We start from the raw sequence: 27,505 nt of genomic DNA, 5'->3' as shown, positions 1-27,505 counted from the left end.
GTTTCTAAGTTTTATTGTTCTGCCTTTTGAAAAAAATAATCTGACTGTAATGCAGGTCACCTTTTGACACAGCAGGATTCTTTCATAATAGGTTTATGTCCTTTAGAAAAGAAAGGACCATTTTACCTTGCTTCTAGAGAAAAAGACAGAAAAGTCTGATGTAGTTCAAACAAAGCCTTGTATTATTGGGAAAAATAGAGACTAGTCAAAGTAAAGAGATGCTGCAGAAATTTGATTACAGCCCCTTTTCTTTTTAGGCATAGTGTAATGAGAAGTAGAACTAAAGAATTTGGCACAGAGGCAGTTTTGCTAGTTCTGCAGAAAATTAGCTAGAATCAAATAGAAGCTTCCCTCTTGGTCAAATTCAGGGCATAAATAAATAGCAGCAGTTTATGTTTAAATCCTTCCCTCCAGAAACCCTGCCCCCCTCACAGGAAGTCATCAGATGGTTTGCCTAATAGAGGCAGATGGACATGTAGCTTGCAGGAAGCTGATGCTTCCTGGGTAGTGGTTACCTCTGAGCAGCAATCAGCGTTGGAATTACTCACCTGTGTTTGGTACGTGACATATGGTATCTCATTAAATCATCACAGTAATTCTAAGGAGTAGATTGTTTATTCCCATTTCGTCAATGAGTCTCAGAGAGATTAAGTAACTTTTACTCAGGATCTCATGCCTAGTGTAGAACAGAGCCAGCATTTGAACTCAGCTCCTTCAGACTCTACAGTGGCATCCTCATAACCCTGATGTTGTTCTAAAGAATTACAGTGGTTTGCCATTCAGACACAACTGAAGTGACTTAGCATCAGCAGCCATTGCTTACAGAGTAAGTTTTATTCAGTATGGTGTGCAGTGCCCCACAGGGTCTGACTTCTTTCCTCTTCACCTTCTTTCCCTGCTCTATCCACTCTCCACACTATGTGCTCCAACAGTTCCAAAACTCACTGTGTATATTCATTCTTGTGCTTTTGTTCTATTCTCCACCTGGAATGCTTTTCCCATTATGGAAACCTGACTCATTGTTCAGGGTTCAGATCAAATACCTGCTTTTCTGTGAAATCTTCCCCAGTCCTGCCAGTTAACAGTTCTCTTTTAAGTTCCTCTTCATCATCTTGCTGCACAATTCTATTTACAACATAAATTTTGCTCTGGTTATGTATTTTCAACTATATCTCTACATCCCATTACATGTTTTGAATACGTAGTTATTCATCTTTGTCTCACAAGTATATTTTTGCCTATGCCTATATATTTTCTCTAGGATGGAGAAGAATTCCTGGGAAATGCAAGAGAGGAGAATGAAGGAGCAGTACTTTATGGCTATCGCAGATAAAGATCAGCAGCTCAGCCATCTGCAGAACCTTGTGAGGGAATTGAGATCTTCTTCCTCACAGACTGAGACCCACAAAGTGCAGTACCAAAGACAGGTGAGTAATTCCAATGCTGATTGCTGGTTGGAGGAAACGTTTAGTCTCCTGCAAGCTAAGTGCTCATCTGCCACTATTAGGCAAGCCATCTGATGACTTCCTGTGAGGTGGGCAGGGTTTCTGGAGGGAAGGATTTAAGTATGCACAATGTTAGGAGAGAGTTTCATGAGTGTTTATATCCTGGCAGGCATCCCCAGAGACATCAGTTTCCCTCAATGGATCACAAAACCTGGTTTATGAGACAGAGCATCTTAGGACTCAGCTCAATGACAGCCTAAAAGAAATTCACCAAAAGGAGTTAAGAATTCAGCAACTGAACAGCAAGGTATGTGTTCCCTGCTAGCCTGAAGTTCAATTTCTTGTTTCCATGACTAGAAGCAAGAAGGTAAGTCGAAGCTGTTTAAGCTTAGGCTCTAGCTCTATTAGAAAACAGAAGTTTTACCTTTCTCAGAGCCTGGATCCCTCACCCTAAAGCACCAGACACAGGGCCATTTCTTTTTCCTCGCCTTTGCAGAGCCCTTGGGAGTGATTTGGAGAAGCCCATTCAATAAGAATGATAAAAGCCAACTCCTTTAGGAAGGCATCCTACCCAACATCATCTTCCCATAACTCCTCACAAATCCTCCAGCAAGCTCCCCGGTATTTCTCACTAGTGTGTGGCAGGGAAGAGTCTCAGGAAGGAGGCTTGCATATGGGATTAGACAAAGCGATAGAGGTGAGGCGTCTGCTTTTCATTCTACTCCATTTGTAAGCTTCCTTACTGTGTATCTAATGTTGTGGAATTAAAGAAGCCTATTTGCTTTTCCCTGAACCCCAGGCTGGCCACTCTAGACACTCTAGGAAGCATGCTGGAGTAGATGGACCTCTTTCTATGGGAAGAGCTGCTTTGCCATCTGGTCCCTAGAGCAAAGGGCAAGGCAGGAAAAAAGAAAATTATTCTCAGTGCCTTCTCATATCTGTCTTCTCCCCTCATCCATTCTTTGGCTTCTCTTCCTTCATCACCGGCTTCCCTTCCCTCACCATCTTATGAATCATTATACTCCTGTTGTCTCTGACTAGTCAGATTATTCTCTGGCAGCACCTCACCCGGTTCTGCCTTCTTCAGAGGAACCCAGCTAGGTAGTTTATGTTAGTGCCAGGAAGAATTTGAGTGATCATTTAGACTCTGGGATCCAAAAATTAGCTTTCAGGAGGGCCATCAATATAAATGTCCAAAAATTATACACAAAATGATGTGTTTGTGTGTGTAAGTTTCTCATCACAAAAACTCAGGCATTCACCAAGGGATCTGTGATCCAAAAATGGTAAAGATCAATAGGCTGTACACAGATGACGAAATTAAGGCCCAGAGATATTAAGTAATTTGCCCCAAATGTTAGCAGCAGGTCAGTCTGGGATAAAGATGGTAATGTACATGGAAAACACTGTGCTTGGTTTGTGTAGAAAGAAAGAAAGAAGAAAGAAAGTGAAGTAGCTCAGTCGTGTCTGACTCTTTGCAACCCCATGGACTGTAGCCTACCACACTCCTCTGTCCATGGAATTTTCCAGGCAAGAATACTGGAGGGGGTTGCCATTTCCTTCTCCAGGGGATCTTCCCGACCCAGGGATCGAACCCGGGTCTCCCACATTGTAGGCAGATGCTTTACCATCTGAGTCACCAGGGAAGCCCCTGGTTTGTGTAGAAGGCACTCATTAAATGTTGTTAAATTCAACTAACATTGAAGTATCAGAGACTGATAACACTGTTAACTCTGGCAGAGTTAAAAAAAATTTGCATTTAAAATTTGCGTTTTTTAAAGTAGGTTAGTTGGTCACAGTGAATTGGTAAAATAACAGACCCTTTGTTGGGGGTGTTTTCTGGGAGTTTTTAGGGGGTGCTATGGTGGGGGGACTCCAGAACATATCCTACCCAGTTCCTCTTTCAGCCTACTCAGTTGTTTCCAAAAAGTTCTGCCCTTCATAGCTCTTAACACCTCCTCTTTCTACAAAGTAGATCCCATCTCAACCTTGTTATATTTGCTTTCCTGAAGATTAGACTGTGAGTTACTCTGGGCATTTGTCTTTCTAGGACGGTACTTGAAACTGCAGTGAATAGCCAGTGAAACATTTTTCATGTAAATATTTTAGTGGCGTAAAACACCAAAAAGGCACACAAATCACAAATACAGTCTGGTGTATTTTCACAAAGTGAGGACACCTGTATAAGCAGCACCTAGATCAAGAATCAGAACATCTCCATCCCTAGGGTCGATCATTCACTTATTCATCATTCAGCAAACAAATAACTATCATCTACCTTCTGTGAGCCTAGCCATATGCTGGGTATTGAGGATACACAGTGATCCCTCATGGAGTTCATAGTTTGGGGATATTAAAGCTTCCACTAACTGGGTCCCAGCTAACTAGGAGCACTGCTTCTTGGGCTCTAGCATGGGTAGTAGCAGATGGGCTGTCAGCATAGAATGTCTCCTCTCCAAGCCGCCACCCTAATTCTTTCCATGGATGCTCAGACTTTGTTTATATCTCTACCTGATCGTGGGCCTTCCCAGGTGGCTCAGTGGTAGAGTCTTCCTGCCAGTGCAGGATGCAGGAGATGCAGATTCGATCCCTGGATCAGGAAGATCCCCTGGAGGAGGAAATGGCAACCTGCTCCAGTATTCTTGCCTGAAAAATCCCACGGACAGGGAGCCTGGTGGACTACAGAGTTGTAAAGATCAGATATGACTGAGCATGCACACTGCCTGCTCCTAGTGAAACAGTCCTGTGGGCTAGTGCTTATCGTCTCTCCTATTTCAGTTCTCTCAACTGCTGGAAGAGAAAAATACCCTTTCTATTCAGCTCTGTGACACCAGTCAGAGTCTCCGCGAGAACCAGCAGCACTACAGTGACCTTTTCAATCACTGTGCAGTCCTGGAGAAGCAGGTTCAAGAGCTGCAAGCTGTGAGTGAGAAGGTGAGGGGCTGGGGAAAGTGTTGGGAAATTGAGCACGGATGATAAAGCATAAAGCACAGCATCAAAAAGGCTGATGTCTTCAGGCTGAAGATTAAATAGGTGTGATAGAAACAGTGAGGAGAGGAGTGAAGGAATAAGGTCCAAGAAAAGCTGAAGAGTGAACGGATTAGAAGGAAAAAGATCCTCAGTGAGGTTCAGTTCAGTTCAGTCGCTCAGTCGTGTCCGACTCTTTGTGACCCCATGGACTGCAGCACACCAGGCTTCCCTGTTCATCACCAACTCCTGGAGCTTACTCGAACTCATGTCCATTGAGTGAGGTGGTGGGAGAGAAATAAAAAAGTGAGTGGTAAACAGTGATGACTGAAGCTTTTGGAAGGCTTTTTGCTTCAGGTAATAGGAAAGCGGTAGGAAGATTTGGACCTGAGAAACAAAATTGGCAGAGTTGTTGACACCGGTGGAGAGGAGAGGTTGTTGAAGTCGATGAAGACTGGGAATGAGTGGAGGGGAATAGGACATGGCAGGAAGAGGAGAGGGGAGGGGAGGAGTGGCTGAATCAGGCAGGGACCAGAGTGGCTTCTGGAAAGTAGATGAGTCTCCAGTAGAAGAAAGTGGGATTCAGTGACAAGCCTTGAAACTTTTGAGAGGAGAGATTCAAGAATGAGAATCTGGAGGAAAATCTAATGATGAGTTTTATGTAGGAGATTAATCTATTAAAGCAGAAGATTCTTACTTCTAAATCTGAACTTGAAGAGAGTGATAACAGAGGTATTCCTCTCCAAGATTTCTCTTTTTTCTCCAATTCCTAAGCAAGTTCTCATTTTGCCTAAGCACATTTTCTTGAGTGGTTTCATCACTGAATTACTAAACTTATTCTTCCAGGCACCACTAAATATAGATGTTGCTCCAGGAGCTCCCCAGGAAAAGAATGGTGGTCACAGGAAAGGAGATGCTGAAGAACTGAGCGAGCCACAGCTAAGGTGGGGGAGCAGCTCTCAACCCTGGAGTGTGCGCTGTGTAGGCAGCACTTGGGTGGTCATCTAGTTAGAATGGGAGTCCATTGTATGGATTTAATGTGTCTTCTTTTCTTACTGGCCTCACAGGATTAATGTGAGGATTATAAAGTAACATTTATAATAACAAATTGTGTGTGAGTAGTTTGTGAAACAGACCCTCCCTACACACACATATCTTACTAAGATTATGATATTCAAATGAGAGATATTCAGAAGTCCTTAAAATCTCTTACGGCATTTCCTGCAGCTTTATTTAATCCTTAGACAGGCATTCTTTTAAAATACTCATTGTGTTTGTACAGCCTTCTATAAATGTCCATGCTTTATAACCTTAGGAAGACTTCGAATCCCTTATCAGCAACTCTGTCCTGCATCTAGTGATGCTGTTCTCCTTTTGTCCTGAAGCTTTTCTGAGGCCCAGAAGCAGCTCTGTAACACTAAACAGGAGATGAACGAATTGAGAAAACTGTTGGAAGAAGAACGAGACCAAAGAGCGGCTGCTGAAGCTGCCCTCTCCATGGCCGAGGAGCAGATCAGGCGGTAAAGGACTGAAGGATACAGCCTTTCTTCATTTCTGACCCTTTCTGATTCTCTGTGTGTGTGTGCTTAGTCATTCAGTCATGTCCGACTCTTTGTGACCCTGTGGACTGTAGCCCACCAGGCTTCTCTGTCCATGGGGATTCTCCAGGCAAGAATACTAGAGTGGATTGTCATGCCCTCCTCCAGGGGATCTTCCCAACCCAGGGATCAAACCCAGTTCTCCTACATTGCAGGTGGATTATTTACTGTCTGAGCCACCAGGGAAGCCCAAGAATACTGGAGTGGGTAGCCTATCCCTTCTTTAGGGGATCTTCCCAACCCAAAGGTCGAACTAGGGTCTCCTGCATTGCAGGTGGATTCTTTCAGCTGAGCTACCAGAGAAGCCCTTTTTGATTGTACTTGTGTGCATTTCATGGCCAGACTTGGGAATAAAAAGGATCTAGTTCTCATCCTGAGATGGGTGCTGTAGCAAGAGTGGGCTCAAGGCAAGCCATGGTAATCCAAGCTCAGCCCAACCACAATTCCCTCTTTGGCCCTGATGCGGAATGGAAACCGAGGCAGCTAACTGAGCGCTGCCTCCCCAGGCCCGGCACTGCTGTTGTCCTGTTAGCACCCGACACACCACAATGCCAGTGGAGCTCAGTGGGCTTGCCGTTTAAAAGCAGCTCACCAATGCTTACAGACCTCTCACCCTTACTCAGCCTGGCCTACAGACAGTGACAGACTGACCTGCATGGTGCCAGACCATGCTGTCTGCATCAAGGCTGCCCCTAGAAAGCGCATCTTATGGAGGAACAGACACAGAAGGGGTCCTGTGCAGCCAGTCGGGCTCTCATGAGGAGAACAGGCAGGGTGGAGCTAGGCTGGGCACATTGAGTTTCTTTCCAGGCTCACAAATCAGATTAAAGTGTTCCTTCACTCCTGAGAAAAGTGTGGGCCCTGTAAGGAGAATGCAGGAATTTTAGGCTAATCAACATCCCTTCATGTGGAAGAAACATCAGGAGTAGAGTTCTAGCCTCCCCACACAATTAAGTGCATCCCTCTAGGCAAATGCTTGATCAAGTGTGTGCTGTGTTACTTGCAGCCCCTTGATACAATTCTCGTGGGTTTTTGTTTGTTTTTGTTTTTTTGAAGGATAATTGCTTTACAGAATTTTGCTGTTTTCTGTCAAACCTCGACATGAATCAGCCATAGGTATACATATATCCCCTCCCTTTGAAACTCCCTCCCATTTCCTCCCCATCACACCCCTCTAGGTTGATACAGAGCCCCTATTTGAGTTTCCTGAGCCATACAGCAAATTCCAGTTGGCTATCTATTTTATATATGTCAATCTGAGTTTCCATGTCACTCTTCCCACACATCTCACCCTCTCCTGCCCTCTCCCCATGTCCATAAGTCTATTCTCTATGTCTGTTTCTCCACTGTTGCCCTGTAAATAAATTCTTCAGTACCTTTTTTCTAGATTCCATATATATGTGTTAGAATATGGTATTTATCTTTCTCTTTCTGACTCACTTCACTCTGTATAATAGGTTCTGGGTATCTACCTCATTAGAACTAACTCAAATGCGTTCCTTTTTATGGCTGAGTAACATTCCATTGTGTATATGTACCACAACTTCTTGATCCATTTACCTGTCAGTGGACATCTAGGTTGCTTCCATGTTCTAGCTACTGTAAATAGTGCTGCAGTGAACGATGAGATACATGTTTCTCTATTAATTTTGGTTTCCTTGGGGTATATGCATAGGAGTGGGATTTCTGGGTCCTATGGTGATTTTATACCTAATTTTTTAAGGGATCTCCATACAGTCTTCCATAGTGGCTGTATCAATTTACATTCCCCACCAACAGTGCAAGAGCATTCCCTTTTCTCCACACCCTCTCCAGCATTTATTGGTTGTAGACTTTTTGGTGAGGGCCATTCTGACCAGTGTGAGATGATATCTCATTGTAGTTTTGATTTGCATTTCTCTAATAATGAGTGATGTTGAGCATCTTTTCATGTGTTTATTTGCCATCTGTATGTCTTCTTTGGAGAAATGTCTGTTTATGTCTTTTTCCCACTTTTTGATTAGGTTGTTTGTTTTTCTGGTATTGAGTTGTATGAGCTGCTTGTATATTTTGGAAATTAATCCTTTGTCAAATGTTTCATTTGCTATTATTTTCTCCCATTCTGAGGGTCAATTCTTGTTTTTAAGAGAAACCATTGAGTGGATAAAAACAGCTTCTTCATTAAATGGAGAAGTTCCAGTATTAAATAAATAAGCAAATTAGCAAAAAATGAAACAGAAAGCAACAGAGGCTGTAGTTCAGTTTAACTGTAAAAACCCCACAAAAATCTTTCTTGAATTCTTTTGCCTATTAGATTTTAATAAACAGGGAAAAAAATGAAAAGAGTTTCTCTGAGCCAGGTGTGGCATAGCAGGAAAAAAAGAGCATGGGGTTTAGAGACACAGCTGGGTTTTGAATTCTGGCTTTACATCTTACTGGATGTACCATTGTGGAAAAGTACTTTTTCCCTCTTTAAGTCTTACTTTGAAGATAATAACACCAACATTAAACCTGAGGATTAAATGTATGTAAAGCACCTGATCCAGCATCTGATACACAGTAGGCAGTCAGTTCTTGGTAATTATTACCATCTCTACTGCTGCTGAAAGAAACCTGCCTACCCTTTCACCCCTTGCATGGGGACGGGGCCATGAGAGCTGCAAGTCCCTTACACTGCATCCCATGGCAAGGTGTCCAGGGTGATTTCACCTGATAAGCCTCTCATGCCATGAACCAATGCCTTTTTTTTTTTTTTTTTTTTTTTCCCTCAATTCAGGTTGGAGCATGGTGAATGGGACTCTCCCCGGTCTCCTATCATTGGCTCCTGCGGCTCCCAGGAGCAGGCGCTGTTAATAGATCTTACGAGCAGCAGTTGTCGGAGGGTAAGAAGGGAGAAGGCTGAAGAGAGGGCACTGTGCTATCAGACAGGCTGGCTGTGTTGAGGACAAGGGGTCAAGGAGAAGGAACATGGGCCTGAGACTGGAAGGGTATGGAAGGCTGAAGGAAACTATTGGGATGTACCACGCTGCTGGCCCCAAGGAGCTTTCCTCTCAGGATGCCACTTCTCTGCAGTGGTTGGAGAGGGAAACAGGGCAGGTCTCTCTAGGGTGAAACTCTCTGACTTGCACATTTTCTTTTCAGACCCGGAGTGGTGCTGGATGGAAGCGGGTCCTGCGTTCGCTCTGTCACTCCCGGACAAGGGTGCCCCTGCTGGCAGCCGTCTACTTTCTGATGGTTCATGTCCTACTCGTTCTATGTCTCACAGGCCATCTATAAGCCTAGTTCTCACCTTCTGGACCACTCCCTCCAGAACTTGGAATTCCCTCACCTCTAACATCAAAACCATCAATTCCAGTGGAACAGTCTTCCCACTTACAGGTCCTCTTCTCCAATTCTCCACAGAAAGTGCCTGTAAAAACAGAGATGGATATGAGCACAGGTTAGAGCTGCAGGGGCCAGTGATTCTGCTTTCTCCTACTGCCCAGGGCCTGACACTTCTGCAGGGGTTATTGAACCAATGTTTGTTCAGGTTTTTCAGGGCCCTGATATTTTATGGTCCTGTAAAAGATGCTGAGGAATGTCTTTCAGCCAGGAGGATGGTTCCAATAAACCTAGTAATCGGAAGTCCAGTATCATTCTGATTGATACTTTCTTTCCCTCGTGTACCTTATATTTTCTCCCACTTCAGAGAGGACGTGGACCTGCCATAAATATGGCAGGGGGAATGTTCCAGGGAACATTACCTCACAGGAGTATCTAATTAGGTCTCTGGCAAAATAGAGTCAGAGTGGAAGGACTCCCCAGGGGTGTTAGCTGTTGGATCACAGAGGAGGACAGCATCTCCTTCCCTGTCTGTTCAGACATAGTTGAAGTGAGACTTATGGTCCTGGACTGTACGGTGAGGATCCCACTGCTTATCCCTTGATCATCACATGTGTACTGAGGTATGAAGTGGCCTGTGCCTTTCCTTTCACTGAAAGGCAAGAGTAGCTGGCTATGGATGGTGGAATTCAATACTCATCATTCCTATGTTATCTGGATAAGCCTCCAATGTGGGCCCTACACTGGTAACCCCTAAGACAGTACACTAAGAACCAGCCCTAGGTGAGGCACTGAATCCTAGCCAGGAAGAGCAGACTGGTGTGACAACCACCCCTAGCCTCCTGAAGTCCAAAGCTGCTTTGCAGTTGGTGACACTCAACTCCAGCTTCTCTGCGTGTCATCTGCCCTCTGTGGTAACAGGGAGCTGAAGAAAATAGAGGGAGACTATAGAGAAGACAAAATATTTAAATCCAAGCCTGAGAATGACAGCCAGGTTTGAATTCCGTTTGTGCCTATTCCCCAGCCCCAATCCTTACTGATTGGTTATTTTCTCCTTTTGCACATGTCCCCTGCCTGCTCTCACTACCCAAAGAGGAGAGAGAACTGGTGGGCACACTGATCTGCTCTAATCCTTTGTTCTGTGGTGACCAAATCATGGTCACAGCAACCCAGGAACTTTCCTGAACAACTGTAAAATAATAAAATTATTTTCAGAATGAAATATTGTGGTGGTGTGTGAATGTATGTATACACAGGAGGTTACATATATGTGTTTGCTTGCTGAGGGGAGGAAGGGACATAGAGGAAGTAGGGAGGGGGTAGCCAGGAGTTAATATAAAGGTAGAGAGCTGTGCATATCCAGGCTTCCTTCTCACTGGCCAGCATCTGGCTGCATGCATCTTTCTAGGCTTAGCTATATCTCAGGTGGTAAAATGGAGTGAGGAGATGCCATTCTAATACTGAACCAAACAAAGCTGAGCCTTTGGGCATGAGATTCATGTAGGTTTTTGCCTGAGCCTGGAAGAACTATCTGGTGCATATTGAAAATACTTGATCCCTAGGGATCCCTCTGGGTAGGAGTAGAGTAGAGAAGGTAAGTCTCATAGGGGAAAAGCAGAATGGGCATTATTATTTATTTATATCAAGTCCAGAAGCTCCAATACTTTGGCCACCTGATGCGAAGAGCTGACTCATTGGAAAAGACCCCGATGCTGGGAAAGATTGAGGGCAAAAGGAGAAGGGGGCGACAGAAGATGAGATGGTTGAATGAAATCACTGACTCAAAGGACATGAGTTTGCGCAAACTCTGGGAGAGAGTGAAGCCTGGCCCACTGCAGCCCACAGGGTCACAAAGAGCAACTGAACAAAACATCAGGTCAGTGCTTGAGAAAAACTAACTCACTTTCTCGAGGTACAATAAGTAAGTTTTGAACCACGTCTATCTGACTTTAAAGCCCATGCTTGCTGTGTTTTACTGTCTCATTAGGAGTGAACTTGGGACATTTGCTAAAGAGAGATGGACTTGCTTTTTTTTTTTTTTTTTTAATTGTATTAAAGTCTAGTTCATTTACAGTGTTGTGTAATTTTTGCTGTACAGCAAAGTGATTCAGTTATACATATTTTTCATATTTTCCATTATTATCACTGGATATTAAATATAGTTCTCTGTGCTATACATTAGGAACTTACCATTTATTCATTCTTTACATAATAGTTTGCAGTTACGAACCTCAAACTCCCAACCCATCCCTCTCCCATCCACCCCTACCCCTTGGCAACCAGTCTGTTCTCTGTGACTCTGAGTCTGTCTCTTTTTTGTAGGTAAGTTCATTTGTGTCATATTTTAGATTCCACATATAAGTGATATCATATGGTATTTGTCTTTCTCTTTCTGACTTAGTATGATAATCTCTAGATCTGTCTATGTTGCTGCAAATGGCATTACTTCATTTCTATGACTGGGTATTATTCCATTGTATATATGTACCATATCTTCTTTATCCAACATAGGCTTTCTTGTCATCACTGATTAAATACTTTGATTTCTCTAAACAACTGTACCTGGAAGGTGTGTCACAATATCTGGTCTGATTGTTTCTATTTTTGATGCAAATATAGGATTCAAAATGGTCTAGAAAATTTTCCCCCTTCTACAAATTTACTCTTCCTTATAATAACTTTGCTGCTGCCATAATAAATAGGTTATCAGGTAGGAAAAGTAGTTAATCTCCACATTAGGTATAGAATCCTTAGATCACCCTCCTCTGTATTTTGGACAAACTTCATCCAGGCCCTGTTTGAATCTACTGGGGAGCTCACGACTGAGCAAGTCAAGTCAGAACTCCATGTTAATCAAGATTAGGAGAGGCTTGGTCAGATACGGTAACAAATACTCCCGAATTCTCAGTAGCTAAAACAGCAGTTATTCTTTAGGATTCTCTTTTAGTCAGATTCCAAGTCCCTCACACAATGAGTGGGGCTCTACTTGTGTTGTCATTTTCAGTTGGGGACTGTCACCCAGGGACCTAGGCTGCCAGAGGAGCCACTCCAGAGAGCTGCAGGTTGTCTTGTGTCAATTGGAGGGAAAAAAGCACAACCTAAAAGTTGAGAATTCTGTTTTATTTGACAGACAAAACTGAGAACTTAAACCCAGGCCGCAGCCTTCTGATTAGTTCTCCGGAACTGCTACAAAAAGGTAACGGAGGAGCCAGGATATATAGGAGTAAAGACCGTGCAGATGACACCACCCTTATGGCAGAAAGTGAAAAGGAACTAAAAAGCCTCTTGATGAAAGGGAAAGAGGAGAGTGAAAAAGTTGGTTTAAAGCTCAACATTCAGAAAACTAAGATCATGGCATCTGGTCCCATCACTTCATGGGAACTAGATGGGGAAACAGTGGAAACAGTGTCAGACTTTATTTTTTTGGACTCCAAAATCACTGCAGATGGTGATTGCAGCCACGAAATTAAAACACGCTTACTCCTTGGAAGGAAAGTTATGACCCACCTAGATAACATATTCAAAAGTAGAGACATTACTCTGCCAACAAAGGTCCATCTAGTCAAGGCTATGGTTTTTCCAGTGGTCATGTATGGATGTGAGAGTTGGACTGTGAAGAAGGCTGAGCACCGAAGAATTGATGCTTTTGAACTGCAGTGTTGGAGAAGACTCTTGAGAGTCCCTTGGACTGCAAGGAGATCCAACCAGTCCATCCTAAAGGAGAGCAGTCCTGGTTGTTCTTTGGAAGGAATGATGCTAAAGCTGAAACTCCGGTACTTTGGCCACCTCATGCGAAGAGTTGACTCCTTGGAAAAGACTCTGATGCTGGGAGGGATTGGGGGCAGGAGGAAAAGGGGACGACGCAGGATGAGATGGCTAGATGGCATCACCGACTCGATGGATGTGAGTTTGAGTGAACTCCAGGAGTTGGTGATGGACAGGGAGGCCTGGTGTGCTGCGATTCACGGGGTCACAAAGAGTCGGACACGACTGAGCAACTGAACTGAACTGAAAGACCCTGCAGGCAGTTGAAACTACAAAAGATTACTGTTAACTAAAGAAAACCAAATTACTGTTTATTAAAGAAAAGCTATGATAAACCTAGATGGTATTAAAAAGCAGAGAATTACTTGCCAACAAAGGTCCATCTAGTCAAAGCTATGGTTTTTCTAGTAGGCATGTATGGATGTGAGAGTTGGACCATAAAGAAGGCTGAACACCAAGGAACTGATGCTTTTGAGCTGTGGTGTTGGAGAAGACTCTTGAGAGTCCCTTGGACTGCAAGGAGATCAAACCAGTCAGTCCTAAAGGAAATCAGTCCTGAATATTCATTAGAAAGACTGATGCTGAAGCTGAAGCTCCAATACTTAGGCCACCTGATGCAAAAAACTGACTCACTGGAAAAGACCTTGATTCTGGAAAAGATTAAAGGTGGGAGGAGAAGGGGACGACAGAGGATGAGATGGTTGGATGGCATCACGGATTTGATGGACATGAGTTTGGGCAAGTTCTGGGAGATGTGAAGTAAAGGATAGGGAAGCCTGGCGTGCTGCAGTCCATGGGGTTGCAAAGAGTAGGACATGACTGAGCAACTGAACAACAACAAAGAAAACCAGATATCTCAAGTTAATGAATTTTCTCTGCACGAGAAGATTTAAGAGTCTGGTATCATTGTTATGCATCTTAGCTATCTAGGGCTAGTGTCCTGTTCTTTCCCTTGCTGAGTCCCCTTAGGTGTGCCTTTGAGGTGGGTGCAGTGGCTAAGGACTTGGCAGGGGGCAGCTCATTTGTCTCCATCCTGAGTTCCCTTAGGGCTCACCTGTGGCTTGATGTCAAGGAGCATAGCAAAGTTCCTGCTGGTCTTGAAGTCTCCACTAGAAAGTGATGTGTTTTACTTCTTATATTTTGCTGGTCAGAACAGTCAGCCAAACCAAGACTGCCTTCAAGAGGGAAGGGAGGGGCAGAAAATCTTGTGGAACAGTAGTAGAATGCCACAGGGACCTTCCGTCATCTCGTACCACCTAGTTCTTTCAGATTTCTTCCTACTTCTGTGGTTGTTCAGACACTAAGTTGTGTCCAACTCTTTTTGACTCCATGAACTGCAGTATGCCAGGCTTCCCTGTCCTTCACTATATCCCAGAGTTTGCTCAAATTCATGTCCATTGAGTCTGTGATGCCATCTAACCACCTCATCCTCTTCCACCTCCTTCTTTTGCCTTCAGTCCTTCCCAGTAACAGGGTCTTTTTCAATAAGTTGGCTGTTTGCATCAGGTGGCCAGAGTATTGGAGCTACAGCTTCAGCATCAGTCCTTCCAATGAATATTCAGGGTTGATTTCCTTTAGGACTGACTGGTTTGATCTACTTGCAGTCCAAAAGTCTTCTCCAGGACCACAATTTGAAAGCATCAATTCTTTGGTGCTCAGCCTTCTTTATGGTCCAAGTCTCACATCCATGCATGACTGCTGGAAAAACCATAGCTTTGACTTATTGCTTGGGGCTAAATCTTTCTGAATTAGCTCTGACTCCTCACCTCCCCCTAAAGAATATCTGAAAATTCCTCCCTCCATGTCTATATCTTACCTTTCCCCTATGAGTTAACTCACACATCTATTATATGTAACCCCCAGTTTTAAGTACTGTGGGTAATGTAGTGAGTTTCTTTTTAAATCTTCCTTTCAAAATCCACATAAAAATCAATTTTTTCCATTAATCCTTTCTTGATCCCTTCAGTCCATACCGAATTCTCCAAATTTCTTTATTATAAACAGATGCAACTGCCCATCTGTTTAGGGTACAAATGTTATTCTACAGCATTCTTCTATGTTTTCTAGTTAAATATTTTGCTTCCCTGACCAGACTATAAATTCTGAGAGAGCAGCACTTTTTTTTAAGGACCTCTGGAACCCTCAAAGTCTTGCAAAAGAGTAAGCACAGAACATTTAATCCTTTTTTATTTAAATGCCTAAGCAGAAGGAACTGACTCAAACTTCAGGAAGCAGTTGTGAAGACAGAGTGGCAGGAAATGACAGAAAACCTGAATACGGAACTGAAATAGCAGCTCAGAGTTTCTTGCTCTGAAGTGGCAGCAGCTAGAAAGGGGTCGAGTGTCTTCGTGAGGAGCTGAGAGAGCAAACGCACAGTTGAAGGTGGGTACTCTGGGCAGTGGGTAAACGGGAGCACAGGACAAGAGTTGAAATGAGACGATACTACCTGGCTGTTACTCCTTGCTGAAAGGTGAAGTCATTGCTAGTAGTCGTTTAACCTTTTATGGCCAGAAGGCCAGCCTGGTGGTGAGTGGTTGTAGATAATGAGCATGTGAGGATGGAAATAGAAAGAAACGCTGGAGCCCAGGGAATGGGATTCAGCTGCCATCCAGGTCTCTTGGTTTCTGCCGACAACCTGCAATTCTCTCTAAGGCCCCTTGCTCCTAAGCACTGAGTTGGGAGAAGGATTACTGGAGGTGAAGACAGTCTCTGCCTTTGGAGAGCTTATGGGTCTAACAGAGAGACAAAACCCACAGGAGACATTGCCACAGATCAGGAAGTAGTTGCTAATATATACCAGTGCTGAGAACCAAGCGCCAAATGAAGTCACGGTGCTTCGACTAGGGCTGGTTTCTCTGTTTGTAGGATCACAGAATCCCAGAAAGTCAGAAATACAGGAGACTTGATGGAGTAGTGAGGTTAACCTGTTTTCCATTGGGAAAAACAGAGTTTCAGAGATGTTCAATACTTTACCAAAGTATTGATAAATGCCTGGTACCTGGCAAATGTGTACAGACTCTATCTTGACTCCCTAACCCATATTCTCACAGGAGCTTAGGAACAGAGCTGGGTGATCTGACTCCCAGTCCCTGGACTTTACTGAGGCAGCCTCATAAGTAGATCCTCGATCATGCCTGATATCCACGGCACCAGGCCTCAGCCAGTTACTCTCTAGGCTCCCACCTCTAGAAAGCACCTTTGGCTTCCCTATTCCCAGCCAGTAGCTCAAGGATGCTAAATTGGCTCTGTGTCAGAAACCTTTCTGTTTCAAAAATACATGAGGATGAGAGGCTTATGGGAGAGTCAGGCTGGGGCCTAAGAGGAGCAGTAAGAAAGAGGACAGGACCATCGGTCCTCACTGCTTCCTTATTGCTCATGAATATTTCAGAAACTTCTCTTTTCCAGTTTTCTGTGTGAATTCCTTTTATGGCAGAGCTGCCCGAGGGCCAGGACCATAGATCTTATCTACCTGCCCCCCATCCAGTACTGTCACCCCCTCAGGGGAAGCAGAACTGCTCCTGGCAGTGACTCGTCCCGCAGTCCAGCTGACTCGGTTCATACATCCCCAGTGCCCTCTTTGCATCTCGTTAACCAATCTACCCCAGATTTCCCTTTGGCTGGTTTCCAAGGGGTTTTTCAAGGAGCTGGAGAAGGATGGAGTTTTCAAGTGAAAAGGAAAATTGGAGAGTCTGAGTGCCTGGCTGGAGAGACTGTAGGTCTTAGGAGTGATTGTAAGAGGGGCTCCTTTAAGAGACAGTAAAGTGTATGGGAGTCTGAGCATGGAAGGGTGGGCCAGCTAGCAAGTGGTACCAAGGTCAAGAAGTCATAGACCAGAGCAGATGAGCATTGTCTGTTGTTTCCCCTTCACACCAAGACCCAGGACCCCACAGATGCAGAGTGCAGCTCCTCATACAGGACTGGCAGTCCAGCAGAGACACTGGGGATGCCCTAGTGAAATGATTATTCAACTTAGCTGCTGCTGCTGCTAAGTTGCTTCAGTCGTGTCCGACTCTGTGCGACCCCATAGATGGCAGCCCACCAGGCTCCCCCGTCCCTGGGATTCTCCAGGCAAGAACACTGGAGTGGGTTGCCATTTCCTTCTCCAATGCATGAAAGTGAAAAGTGAAAGTGAAGTCGCTCAGTCGTGTCTGACTCTTAGCAACCCCATGGACTGCAGCCTCCCAGGCTCCTCCATCCATGGGATTTTCCAGGCAAGAGTACTGGAGTGGGGGTACTGTTGCCTTCTCTGGGGATGCCCTAGTGAAATGATAATTTGGCACGCCCTCAAATTGGTGTTCTCCAAATATTTCTTAAACAAATCTATTTAGTTTAATAAAAGTTTAATGATTCTTAATGTTCAGAACAAGGGATTTTATATGCTCTTTTTGAACCAGTTACTGTCCTTAAAAAATAATATATCATTGTTCTTGTTTAGTTGCTAAGTCATGTCCGACTCTTTTCAACCCCATGGATGGTAGCCCACCAGGCTCCTCTGTCCATGAGATTTCCCAGGCAAAAGTGCTAGAGTGGGTTGCCATTCCCTTCTCCAGAGGATCTTCCTGACCCAAGGATCAAATCCACATTTCCTGCTTGGCAGGCAGATTCTTTACCACTGAGCCACCTGGGAAGATCAAAATATGATTAAACTGTTTTTAAAACTTGAACAATGAATGAATTAGTCTCAGCAAATAATGCCTCCCCATGCATTGTTCAGTGTAGGAATTTCAGCTGAGAGCCCCTATTGATATGCAGCTGTACAGTGGCCAGTCTTAGAGTGGAGTTTAGCAGATTGTAGAGAGGAGTGTAGTGTTCACTTTATCAAGAGCTGGGCTAATATATACCATGATACCTATGAAAGAAGTCATATGTAGATACCTGAGTGGAATGACACTGTCACTCCAGGTATGTTCTATATCCCTTATTGAAAAATGCTTTAAGCCACTGCCTGGGCTGGCCTCTTGACGCAAGCAGGGGGTTTCAGCAGTTTTGACACCCAAGTTATTTAGTGTTACCTACACCCATGACTTCTCTCCAGACTAAAGAACCCAGGCTACATTAGTCCGTCTTAAATATATCTGCATCGCCCCCCTCCTCTGAGCAAAAGTACTTTCCTAAAACTTTCATCTGCTTTGCTTCAGATTCTATTTTCTTCTAAGGAAAAAAAAAATTATAAGAAACATTGGGCTACTAATCACTGGTTTCAGCATTCTTGTTTTCACACCTCTTGATTTTTTTCATCTAATCATTCCCATTTTCTTTCACCCTCAGATGTGGAAGTCTGTAGTAGGACATGATGTATCTGTTTCCGTGGAGACCCAGGGTGATGACTGGGACACAGACCCTGACTTTGTGGTGAGTGTGGAAATTACTTGGACAATAAAAGGCAGAGGGCAGGCACGTGGGCTACTCTGTACACTTTGAGGGGCTAGAAGAAGTCTGGGACTGGGCTAGCCCTAGATGGGACTGCCTGGCAGGACAGTTGTCTGCAATGAGTGGGGCCTGCATGATAGCCTGTGCGTGATAGCATGATAGACTGGAAGGAGCCAGGTGCAGGTGAGTGATGTTGTGACTGACAGGATTTGGAAGGCAATGCTGAGGAAGCAGATTAACTGCCAGGATTTGAGCTGGACATGTATAACTTGGAGGGACTCAGGAGTTGTAGGAGACCTAAAGAAGAAAGTTTGAGGGATGCAGAACAGAAAGGGAGGTTTCCGAGCACACCAGCTCAATGTTACCGTGGGGGTCTGGGTGGATAAACATGGAGAGGAGTCTGAGTAAAGCCGCTGACTGAAGGAAGCAGCTGATACAGGGCACGTGGGGGGCATGTGTGTCAGCTGTGTGGCCCCTCAGTTTAGCATGTCTCTTGCCATCACTCATTGCTGAGTGCTGTCTTCTGTAGAATGACATCTCCGAGAAGGAACAACGGTGGGGAGCCAAGACCATCGAGGGCTCTGGACGCACAGAGCATATCAAGTAGGTGCCAAAAGGACTGGGAGGAGGGAAAGAGGTATGGGAAGAGCCCAGGGAAAACTTGGAGACTCAGGAGAAGGAGAGAGAGAAATTCCTGTCTCCTTGTCTTTGCTTTTTCCTCTTTCTGTCCCCATGTGTCCCTCTGTGCATCACTATGTATTTGTTCCACGTCTCTCCTCTTATCCCCCCAACCCTACTATCTTTTTTATTTCCAGCTTCTCTGATATTTCCCCAAGTGGGTCTATAATTTTAACTGTTTCTCTTCCTTCAGTAAGACAGGAATGCAGAGGGAAGTGCTGACTTCACTAATTTGTTATCTGTCTACTCACATATATATAATGTGTGTCTGTATTGTAGGGTGACTTCAAATGGGCCAAGAAGGATTCAGTAAAATGTCAAGGGAAAGAACTCAGAATAAATGTTATTAATATAAATAAGAGCATAATATCAGGTCCCATACCTGGCCTAAATGACTTTTAAAATAAAAATTTGCATTTGACTACTTGACAGAAGCAGGAAGTGATGAATGGTAACATGAAGAAATATGACACTTGGAAAGCCTGTTGTTTAAAATTTTATGTTGGCAATCTTAAAGATTATAGCCCAATATTTTACTAGAAAAAAAAGCAGAACAAACAATAAACTCTGATACCACAAGAGAGAAGGAAGTTACACACAAATCCAGGGATTTCTGTGGGGTATAATGTGTATTAGTATTGTGAGATTCTCTCTTTTCCATGGATTATTCAGGGTTTTCTAACTACGGCTATTTGCCTTGGATAGTGTCAGAATGTCCAATAGACACAATAAACAGTATACTAAAAGCAAAATTAAAAAGTAAATAAGTTGGCAAAATTAATCATTTTAAGTTCTACTTTAATGCCCCTTCCTCATAAACAACAGTGTTTTTACCTCGTTTTCATCTAGATTTTTTTTTTTAAGTGTCTGTGGATGGCCACACTGAACAAAGCATGCAATGAAAATTTGGCACTTGTTTATATAATTTGATAATATTTGGCACTATGCATTGTTGTTTAATTGGACATAAATGATTTATTTCAGGTAACTGTATGAATATCATATTTAAGGAAACTAGGCAATTCTGGAAGCAGTTGGAAAGTGAAAAAATGGAATTGGGTCATGCAGGAAGCTTCTCTGGTGCTCCTCTGTAGGCTCATCAAATCCTGCCCAAGTTAAGATGCCTTTCATTTTCTGAGAAAAAAGGCCACTCAGCCCTTGTATCCTGAGAGCTATTAAGATAAGCATACAAACTCTCCTTGTACCCTTCCCCTACCAGTGCCCCTCACATGCAGAGCAGGAGTAGAACATTCTAAAGAGGACCCCTAAACCCTTGCCACAAACTTATGGAAAGAGCTTGAGTTTGGATATCAGATAGATTTAGATTCAATTTACAGCTCTACCATTAATGGCAATGTGAGTTAGGCATATAACTTCTCTGAAACTCAGCTTATTTGTTTATCCAATGAGGATGCTACTAGCTACCCTGCAGATATATGGTTAGAATTCAATGAATTAGCATGTAGCAATGTCTGTGGCCAGAGAAGGCAATGGCACCCCACTCCGGTACTCTTGCCTGGAAAATCCCATGGACGGAGGAGCCTGGTGGGCTGCAATCCATGGGGTCACTAAGAGTCAGGCACAACTGAGTGACTTCACTTTCACTTTTCATTTTCATGCATTGGAGGAGGAAATGGCAACCCACTCCAGTGTTCTTGCCTGGAGAATCCCAGGGACGGGGGAGCCTGGTGGGCTGCTGTCTGTGGGGTTGCACAGAGTCAGACACGACTGAAGTGACTTAGCAGCAGCAGCAGCAGCAGCAATGTCTAGTGCAGTACTTAGCACCCCCTGGCAGCTCAATAATGTTATCTCCATTTCCTGTTAGTATAGATTAGTTGAATCAGATTTTCTTCCTAAAAACCTAAAATAAACATATAAACAGATGACAATCTTCCTTATTCCTAAGTGGCATTTATTTGGACTGCTGTGTTATACAATCCAGTATATTTATTACTGTGACTGGTGACCCCTGGAGTTGTAAAATGTGGTGACCCTGGGTGTTTCCTTATTAGCCTAACTGGATCTATGTCTGATAAAATAAATGGTGGGGACATTTACCCAGAAACCCTCTCCTCTCCCATTTACCCAGGCTATTGAGGTGTAAAAGCCCAGTCTCTGCTAGTTCCTGGCCAGGTGATCTTGGACAGGCCACTTTCCTCTTTGATTCTCAAACTTAGCACTGGGATCAAAAAGATCTCTAGAGGACCTTCCAGTGGTAAGTCTATAATACTCTGGGATTCTTTTTGTCTCGTGTGGACTAGAACAACCTTTAAGGTCAGATGGAAATCACTAAGGTCCTTGGAAAGGAGGGGAAGTAGAAGAGGAGAACAGTAGCTGCAGAGCTCAGATGATTCAAAGCAGGAAAAGGAAGTGATTGTGGTTCTCATTAATCTCACTACCATCCCCCATGATCTTTCTTTTTTAGGTCTGTGAAAATAGACCTAAAATAGTTTGAGGAGTGGTTTGGTAATTCGGTAAAGAGTTCAAATGACCCTATCCATCCTTCACCTATTGTGTAGAGAAGTCCTGGGCCAAACACCTCCAATCAGTCTGGTGTTTCCAGGACCTGCCTGGTTTTCAAGGGTTCTTGTCTTCTTTCCATCTTCTTCTCACCACTTTTCCTCACTGATGTTCATGCACTTCTTTACGAGGCTGGATGTGAACACTGATCTGCTTCTTGTCACTATAGCTTAATTTTGCCTGTCCTAGAATTTCATGTAAATGGAGTAATACATAATGTATTTTTTGTGTCTGTCTTCTTTCACTCAGCATAATATTTTTGAGATCTATTCATGGTCTTGTGTGTATCAGTCTTTTGTTCCTTTCGAAGGTCAGGTAAAAATAAATAAAGCTGTCAAGTAAAGCTGTCATGAACATTGGGTCCAAATCTTTTTCTTTACCTATATTTTTACTTCCCTTGGGAAATACCTAAAAGTAGTAGAATTCCTGAGTCATATTAAAAGTCTGTTTTAGTTTTTTAAGAAACTGCTTTCTGAAAGAAATGTTTTTTCACTCCTACCAATAATGGATGAGTTTTAATTGTTCAACGTCTTTGTCTACACTTAGTATTGTTAGTATTTTTAATCATTTTTGTAATTGTGTAGTGATTTTAACTTGTATTTTTCTGCTGGTTAATTTTATTGAACATCTTTTCACGTGCCATTCATGTATTTTCATATGTCTTCATTTTGAAGTGTCTATTCAAATCTTTTTCTCACTTTTAAAGTGGGTTATTTATATTCTTTTGAGTTTTAAGAGTTCTTTAAATATTCTAGATAAAAGTCTTTTGTGACATGTATGTTTTATAAATATTTTCTGCCAGACTATAACTTGCCTTTTCACTCTATTAATGGCTTCTTTTAAAGATCAAAATATGTTAATTCTGATGAAGTCTAATTTTATCAAAATTTTTTATGGTCAGTGCCTATGTGTCTAGGAAATTTTTGCCTACCTCAAATTGTGAAGATTTTTTCCTATGTCTTTTTCTAAAAGGCTTATAGTTTTAGCTTTTACATTTAAGTCTACAATTTATTTCAAATTTGTTTTTGTGTACAGTATGAGGCAAAGATTGAGGTTCATTTTATTTCCATTTGGAGATTTCATTATTCCCACATCATTAAAAGACTATTCTCTCTTCATTGATTTACCTAGCATCTTTGACCATATATGTGAAGGTCCATTTCTAAACTATTTTATTGATTTATGTCTGCTCTGACCCATACCATACTGCACTGAATGTTGTAACATTATTGTACTGTACCTTTTATTGTAGCAAAATGAAATCAGGTAGTCCTTCAACTTTGCGCTCCTTTAAAAAATAACTTTTTATTATCCCAGAACTCTACCTTTCCACACACATTTTAGAATTAGCTAGTTGATTCCTACAAAAATACCTGTTGGTATTTTGACTGGGATTGCATTGAATCTATAGATCATAGATTTGGAGAGAACTTACATCTTAATGATCTCAAGTTTTCCAAGCCATGAATATGGGATATGTTTCCATTTACTTAGATCTTCTTTAATCTTTTCAGAAATGTTTTTCAGTGTTCAGGTCTTGCACATATTTAATTAAAGTTATTCTAAAATATTTAGCGTTATTTCATGTGATGGTAAGTAGACTTTATTTTTAACTTTAAATTCTCAAATGTCTGTGGCTAGTATGTAGAAATAAAATTTCTTTTGATTGTAATCTTGTTTTCTGGGAACTTGCTAAATGTACTGAATAGTTCTAGTAGCAAACTGATGTAGATTCTTTAGAATTTTCTTTGTTTATGATCATTGTTTGTGAATAAAAGTGCTTTTACTTTTATAATAATAACAACAAAAAAAAGTCTGTTCCTTCTCTTAGCTCATCTTTGAGGTCCTGGTTACTATAAACTATATTGTTTTATCAATTCCAAGGCAAGGTATTTTAAGACTTTAAATAGGCTTCTGAGAGTTAATGTGTCAAGTTTCTTAGGTATGCCAATTAGGACATTGAAATATAACTTTTAGTTTCCTCTCTATATCTTCCATCTGATCACTATTTTCATACATTAATTATCTTTGTATTGTCAGAGTCTAATGGTACTTCATACTAAAAAAATTTAATAAATATTTAATTAATATTTATTTAATAATGGAATAATATAACACATTTATAGTAGCTTCAGCTATAGTCTAAAGAATTTGGTAAAAAGTTGGTCTTTGCTGGCCCCAATATTTTCATTCAAATTTTATTATCTGTTGTCATGATTCTCTGATTAGCCTCACTGCCAACTATTAGGGGGATATTCCTGAATCTCATTTTCTAATCCCTTTAAAAACTTGTTTCAACTATAATGCAGTTACGATTCATGTGACAGTGACTGGATTTATTAAAACTTTACATATTTTCCCCCACTTGCAAGTCATGTCTAGTCCCATTTTCTTCATTCTTCATCTGAATACTTTGGTTGGGAAATATTGGTCATTTACCTGTTCTTGGCACCAGTAACTTCTTTGGACACAGATAGTTCTAAAGTGTTGATGTTGTCAAACTAGCAACACAGGATCTCTGCCTTCCCTGCTGCCAGAGGGTTTAGAGCAGGCACAGGAACAGAGGGTTCTTCCAGCTCTTAGCTCAATTTCATCTGGGTCAAAGCCAATTTTCTAAAATTAACTTTGACTAAAGCTGAGATGGCTTTTAAAAAAGACTTCTGGTGGCCTTACACTACAAGGCCACAAGATGGATCTATTCTTCCATGAAAGAGGAGAATTTTGCCTATGAGATGGCCACTCTAACTGTAAGCAATATATCTGGTTTATATGAGCTAGTAAAGTTCCAGGAAAATTGCTCTCTCAGTTCTCCAAACCTCCATTTCTCGCTGCAGGAAATTAAATTTTTTATTTAGGGTTCTCTTGCCCAAGTGTTTCTAAGAATCCCCAGTGGTCATTATATGTGTCCAAGTATCAGTCCTGATTGTCACTTATTGGTGTTGGAGTTGGTGCTGGTGCTGCGCTATCACTTCATATCCTCAGGCCAAATAAATACTCATAGATGTTCTATGCATTGTGCTGTGCTTAGTCGTTTCAGTCATGTCCAACTCTTTGTGACCCTATGGACTGTGGCCCACCAGCTTCCTCTGTCCATGGGATTCTCTAGGCAAGGGTACTGGAGTGGGTTGCCATTTCCTTCTCCTGAGGATCTTCCCAACCCAGGGATCAAACTTGCATTTCTTACATCTCCTTCATTGATAGATGAGTTCTTTACCACTAGCACCACCATGGTAAAGATGAAAGTCAAGTAAAGGGGAGAATGCCTCCTTACAGTGTTATGTTCTCTTAAGGATAGAGGTGTCCTATCCTTTATCTAGAGGTGTCCAGATAAAGGTTATTAATTTTTAGTTCTCTCAGGAATAAGCAGATTTAGGGGCAGTGTGAAAGGAATTCATTTTTGACAAGAAGAGACATAAAATACTTTATGTGTACGTAAATTCCTCAATGATGTATTTTTCCTACTCAATGTCTTTAATGACTTCCTCATGTGCCATTAAAAAGTAATTTGCATGATACTGGATGCTTGGGGCTGGTGCACTGGGACAACCCAGAGGGATGGAATGGGGAGGGAGGAGGGTTCAGGATGGGGAACACATGTATACCTGTGGCGGATTCATTTTGATATTTGGCAAAACTAATACAGTTATGTAAAGTTTAAAAATAAAATAAAAAAAAAGTAATGTGCAATTTACTTAACTATTCCCCAATTTTCTCCACATAAAATGTTTCTTGGTTCTTATTATTAAATACAATGTTTCAGTGAATATCATTAGACACTACGCTTTGCCACAGTTAAAATTATTTCCTTGGGATAGACTTCTAGAATGTGTGGGTAAAGGGTACATGAATCTTTTTGTGCTTCTTAAGATAGAATACCTAATTGTTAGACAGCAAATCCATTCAGAGAGGAAAATAACTCTTCAGTTACTGGCCTCTAACATTTAGGAACATGAGTCTAAATATCAGAAGGTTATTTAGTGAACAAAATGACAGACTAGAGGATACTATTGGTTTATGAAGAGTTCGTATCAGGGTATATATGCCACCCATACTAATCCCTTACTCCCAGACCCAGCACAGGTTATTTGGGACTTGTTTGGGACTATTGCTAAAAATGAACAGAACACACTGCAAAATTACTATTTTTCTGGCCAGGAGGGTTCATTGGCTTCTCTGTGCTAGACAAGGCTCTGTGATGTGTTTGCTTCCAGCATCCACCAGCTGAGGAATAAAGTATCAGAGGAGCATGATATTCTCAAGAAGAAAGAGATGGAGTCAGGGCCCAAAGCATCTCATGGCTATGGAGGTCGGTTTGGAGTGGAAAAAGACCGAATGGACAAGGTGAATTAAAAGAGGGTATTTGCTTTTTTTAAAAAAAGATAAATCGAGTCATTTGTTGATTTTGTGGTTAAAACTTACTCAAAAGTAAAACATCCATTTGGTTTTAAAATTGAATGTCCAGGGGCTTCCCTGGTGATCCAGTGGTTAAGATGCCAAGTTCCCAATACCGGGGGCCTGAGTTCGATCCCTAGTCAGGGAACTAGACCCCGCATGCCACGACTACAGATCCTGCATACCATGACTAATACCTGGTACAGGCAAATAAAATAAATATTAAAATAGAATGTCCACATATTATTTGTATCATTTTCCTCCTGATTTCAACATATAATATGTAGATGGCAGAAAATGGAGCCAAGAATTTAGAAGAACTGGCCTACTGTAGGCTCAGCTACACTGTAATCCCTAGACTGAAGAGACATGGAACACACATAGAGAAGGGGAAAACAGGTTTTAAAATCATTTACTGCTTTCAAATGCATGTGTATTATGTCTTTGCTGCAACTTCTTTTACTGTTTACTGTTTATTTAGTGGGTTTTTTTTTTTAACCTTTTATATATGTCTTATGATTTGCACATAGGTGTGAAAAATATTGATGGGGATTTATCTATTAGATGCCCTTGAATATATTATATTTCCTTTATCCATTAGATACTATGAAAGTATGATACAAGAGAGCTCGTATGGTGAATCATATCTTTCCATTGATTTTCCTAACTTCAAAAATAGAGATATATTCCTATAATAAAAAAATGTTTAATCTCCACAGAGAAAAAACAATTCAATGAAAACCTTTAGTCCACCCTCAAGAAGTCATTATGTAAAATGCAGTCCAGACATTGTATTCTCCTACAGAATTCATAGGAAAAAGAAATGTAGATAAGCAGTCATTCATTCTTGAATTCAGCAAGCAAAGTTGACCTGCTGCTGCTGCTGCTGCTAAGTCGCTTCAGTCGTGTCCGACTCTGTGCGACCCCATAGACGGCAGCCCAGCAGGCTTCCCCGTCCCTGGGATTCTCCGGGCAAGAACACTTGGAGTGGGTTGCCATTTCCTTCTCCAATGTGTGAAAGTGAAAAGTGAAAGTGAAGTCGCTCAGTTGTGTCCGACTCTTCGCAACCCCATGGACTGGACCGCAGCCTGACCTACTCAGACCCAAAAATACTGCAAAGTGAGCTCCCAGGAGCTCATATAGGGCAGTGCTTCACATCAGTCTCTGTATTTATGTCAGCATGGAATTGGAAATGCAGGAGGAAGAGGAAGCTTTCTAATTTCTTCTTAGTTGAGACTCTGTAAGGTATCACTGTTTGGTTTGAATATTGTTGTGGTTTTCCATTTCACTCTCCAAGGGATCTTCCCAACCCAGGGATTTAACCTGGATCTCCTGCGTTGCAGGCAAATTCTTTACCATCTGAGCCACCAGGGAAGCCCATTTGGTTTGAAGTATTATTCAGTTCCAAGGTTATTAAAGCATCCATGTCGAAACATTGAAAGGGACATACCTTTCAAAACCAAGTAGAAA

At 42.1% G+C, this 27,505-nt stretch overlaps 2 protein-coding genes across 11 annotated transcripts in view; both read left to right on the top strand.

The window, feature by feature from the left end:
* GOLGB1 (golgin B1) overlaps positions 1 to 10,532 on the top strand; it is a 75,725-nt gene extending 65,193 nt beyond the window's left edge. For 7 of the 10 annotated variants that reach the window (XM_044942468.2, XM_025284874.3, XM_006073407.4 and 4 more), the window contains 7 exons: positions 1,262 to 1,427; positions 1,615 to 1,752; positions 4,224 to 4,379; positions 5,259 to 5,356; positions 5,798 to 5,932; positions 8,766 to 8,871; positions 9,131 to 10,532. In XM_044942468.2, coding sequence (XP_044798403.1) covers positions 1,262 to 1,427; positions 1,615 to 1,752; positions 4,224 to 4,379; positions 5,259 to 5,356; positions 5,798 to 5,932; positions 8,766 to 8,871; positions 9,131 to 9,265 — 934 coding nt within the window. In that variant the 3' untranslated portion in view covers positions 9,266 to 10,532. The remainder of the gene's footprint in view (positions 1 to 1,261; positions 1,428 to 1,614; positions 1,753 to 4,223; positions 4,380 to 5,258; positions 5,357 to 5,797; positions 5,933 to 8,765; positions 8,872 to 9,130) is intronic. The other 3 variants (XM_025284861.3, XM_025284850.3, XM_006073406.4) reach the window with 2 other exon arrangements.
* Positions 10,533 to 15,307: 4,775 nt separating this feature from the next.
* HCLS1 (hematopoietic cell-specific Lyn substrate 1) overlaps positions 15,308 to 27,505 on the top strand; it is a 33,878-nt gene continuing 21,680 nt past the window's right edge. Inside the window, exons 1-4 of the mRNA XM_006073402.3 lie at positions 15,308 to 15,457; positions 18,344 to 18,427; positions 18,975 to 19,048; positions 25,855 to 25,984. Of these exons, the coding sequence (XP_006073464.3) occupies positions 18,344 to 18,427; positions 18,975 to 19,048; positions 25,855 to 25,984 (288 nt within the window). The 5' untranslated portion in view covers positions 15,308 to 15,457. The remainder of the gene's footprint in view (positions 15,458 to 18,343; positions 18,428 to 18,974; positions 19,049 to 25,854; positions 25,985 to 27,505) is intronic.

The sequence above is a fragment of the Bubalus bubalis genome, chromosome 1 (assembly GCF_019923935.1).
Source record: "Bubalus bubalis isolate 160015118507 breed Murrah chromosome 1, NDDB_SH_1, whole genome shotgun sequence".
Taxonomy (NCBI): Eukaryota; Metazoa; Chordata; class Mammalia; order Artiodactyla; family Bovidae; genus Bubalus; species Bubalus bubalis.
The sequence above is the reverse complement of the archived record's forward strand: the minus strand, read 5'-3'. Positions and strand labels throughout refer to the sequence as shown.